This window comes from Eimeria maxima, genomic scaffold (assembly GCF_000499605.1).
Source record: "Eimeria maxima Weybridge genomic scaffold, Emw_scaff837, whole genome shotgun sequence".
In the NCBI taxonomy this organism is placed as follows: domain Eukaryota; phylum Apicomplexa; class Conoidasida; order Eucoccidiorida; family Eimeriidae; genus Eimeria; species Eimeria maxima.
Window position 1 is genome coordinate 1 of NW_013566804.1, and position 2,500 is coordinate 2,500.

The 2,500-nt window shown below is 26.6% G+C and overlaps 1 protein-coding gene across 1 annotated transcript in view; it reads right to left on the reverse strand.

The window, feature by feature from the left end:
• Positions 1 to 2,236: 2,236 nt before the first annotated feature.
• The window catches only part of EMWEY_00044100 (hypothetical protein, conserved), a gene marked incomplete at both ends in the record, with an annotated part of 4,000 nt that continues 3,736 nt past the window's right edge, over positions 2,237 to 2,500 (reverse strand). The window contains one exon of the mRNA XM_013482907.1: positions 2,237 to 2,500. This exon is cut by the window's right edge and continues 109 nt beyond it. Coding sequence (XP_013338361.1) covers positions 2,237 to 2,500 — 264 coding nt within the window.

The following is a 2,500-nucleotide window of genomic DNA, read 5'->3' on the forward strand; positions in this document are numbered from 1 at the left end:
TATATATAAATTTTGTATTTCTTTTTTTATTCTTTTTTTTTTCTTAGGCGTCAGCAGCAGCAGTTAAAGAATTATTACCTTCTTCTCCTTATACTAAGGAAGAAATAAAAAAAGAAATAAAAAAAGAAATAAATAAACTTTTTATGGATATTCCTTCTCTTAAGGAAACATGGGAGGCAAATGACGAATTTTATCTAAGGGAGTAAGAAGGAAGGAAAAAAATATTTTTTTTTTCTTGCTTTTTTCTGTACATTTTTATTCCCTTTATTAATAAATAATACATTTATATTAATAATTAATATTTATTTATTTATTTATTTATTTATTTATTTATTTATTTATTTATTTATTTTCCTTTTTTATTACAGGAGAGCGCTGCATGTCTATGAAGAAGCAGCGAGGGTATTAAAGTTTGCAGATATTTGTAAAAGTAAGTATATTTATATTTATATTTATTATTTATATTTATTATTAATTATTTATTTATATTTATTATTTATTATTTATTATAATATTATATATTATATATATATATTTATATTTATATTCATAGGTGTATCTAAGAAAGAAGAAGTAGATGAGGAAGTTTTACAGGTTTGTTTCTTCTTAATTCCTTTTATGCCTTATCTTGTATAATAATAATAAATAATAATAAATAATAATAAATAATAATAAATAATAATTAATAATAATAAATAATAATAAATAATACTAAATAGTACTAATAATAATTATGTATATAAATATTATTCCTTTTTTTTTATTTTTTTTTTCCTTTTTTTCTTGCAGTCTTTAGGCTCCTTACTAAAAGATTCACATAATTCATTAAATAATAATTATAATTGTTCATCAATTAAATTAAATAATTTTATTTATTTAGCAATTAATTCTTCTGCTTATGGTGCAAGATTAACAGGTGCAGGTAAATAAAGAAAAAAAAAAAATAACTTTTTTTTTTTTCCTTTCTTTTTATTATTTTTCTCTCTTTTTTTTTGTTTCTTTTCTTCTTCTTTCTTATTGGATACTCTTGTTTTATTCTCTTTTTCTTTATTTCTTTTCTTCTCCTCTTTTTATTGTATATCCTTATTACCTGCTCTCTATATATATACTATTGTCTTTTATTATTGTTATATATATGCGCACATAGATATACCGTATAAGTATACCTATTATATTATATTTATTTATTTATATATTTATTTATTTATTTATTTATTTATTTATTTATTTATTTATTTATTTATTAATGCTGCAGGTTGGGGAGGATTTGCATTAGCGTTAATTAAAAAAGGAGAAGAAGAAACATTTGCAGAAAAAGTTCGTAAAAAAAAATAAATTATAATAAATAAACAAATAAATAAATAAATAAATAAATAAATAAATAATAATAAGTATTAATATAGTAAACTAATAATACAAATAATAATTAATTAATATAAATTATTTATTTATTTATTTATTTCTTTTTTCCCTGCAGATATCTCCTTTTTTTTCTTCTTTTCCTGCTAATCTTCCTCGTCTTCTTTTTACTTCTCCTTCTGCTGCCCTTAAAGTATTTAATTATTCAGCAATAAAAGATATTAATTAATTAAATTAATTAATTAATTAATTAAATTAATTAATTAATTAATTAAATTAAATAAATAAGTAAATAAATATGCTCATTTAAACAAACGAATTTGCTGCTCGTTTGCGTTACACCTCTCTGCTCTTTATGGCTAGCTAGCTAGCTATATGGCTAGTTAGCTAGTTATGTGTCTAGCTAGCTAGCTAGGTGGCTAGCTAGCTAGCTACGTGGCTAGCTAGCTATATGACTAGGCGTATGCCGATCCATTCAACCCTCAATCTACTTATTCATCCAGCTAGCTAGCTAGCTAGCTAGCTAGCTAGCTAGCCAGCTAGCTGGGTGTATGTATCTTCATGGCCAACTAGCTATGCAGGTAGCTAAATATGTAAATTAAGCTATCTACCAATCTATGCAGCTAGCTAGCTAGCTAGCCAGCTAGCTAGCTAGCTAGCTAACTGGACTGACAACTAGCTTGCTACGTAGCTGGGTGTCTAGCTAGTTGGCTAGTTGGAGGGAGAGAGGGAGAAAAGGAAGAGAGAAAAAGAAACAAAAGAAGAAATAAATAAATAAATAAACAAAATAAAAAGGAAAAAGGAGTTAAAAAGAATAAATAAACAAAAGAAAAAGGAAGAAAAAAAAAGAAAAAAAGAAGAAAAAAAGAAGAAAAGACTAAAAGTGTTTAGGAAGAAAGTTCGGATAAGAACTGCCCGAGCCTAAGGGTACAGCATTAGCCCCACGAGGCATAACTCGTTGTTGTTGCTGCTGCTGCTGCTGCTGTTGCTGCTGCTGCTGCTGCTGCATGTGGTGATGGGGGGGAGGAGGATGCATCATGTGCAGCTGCTGCTGATAAGGATGAGGAGGCATCATGTGCTGCTGCTGCTGCTGCTGCAATTGCTGCTGCTGCTGCTGATGGTACATATATTGTTGGTGCTG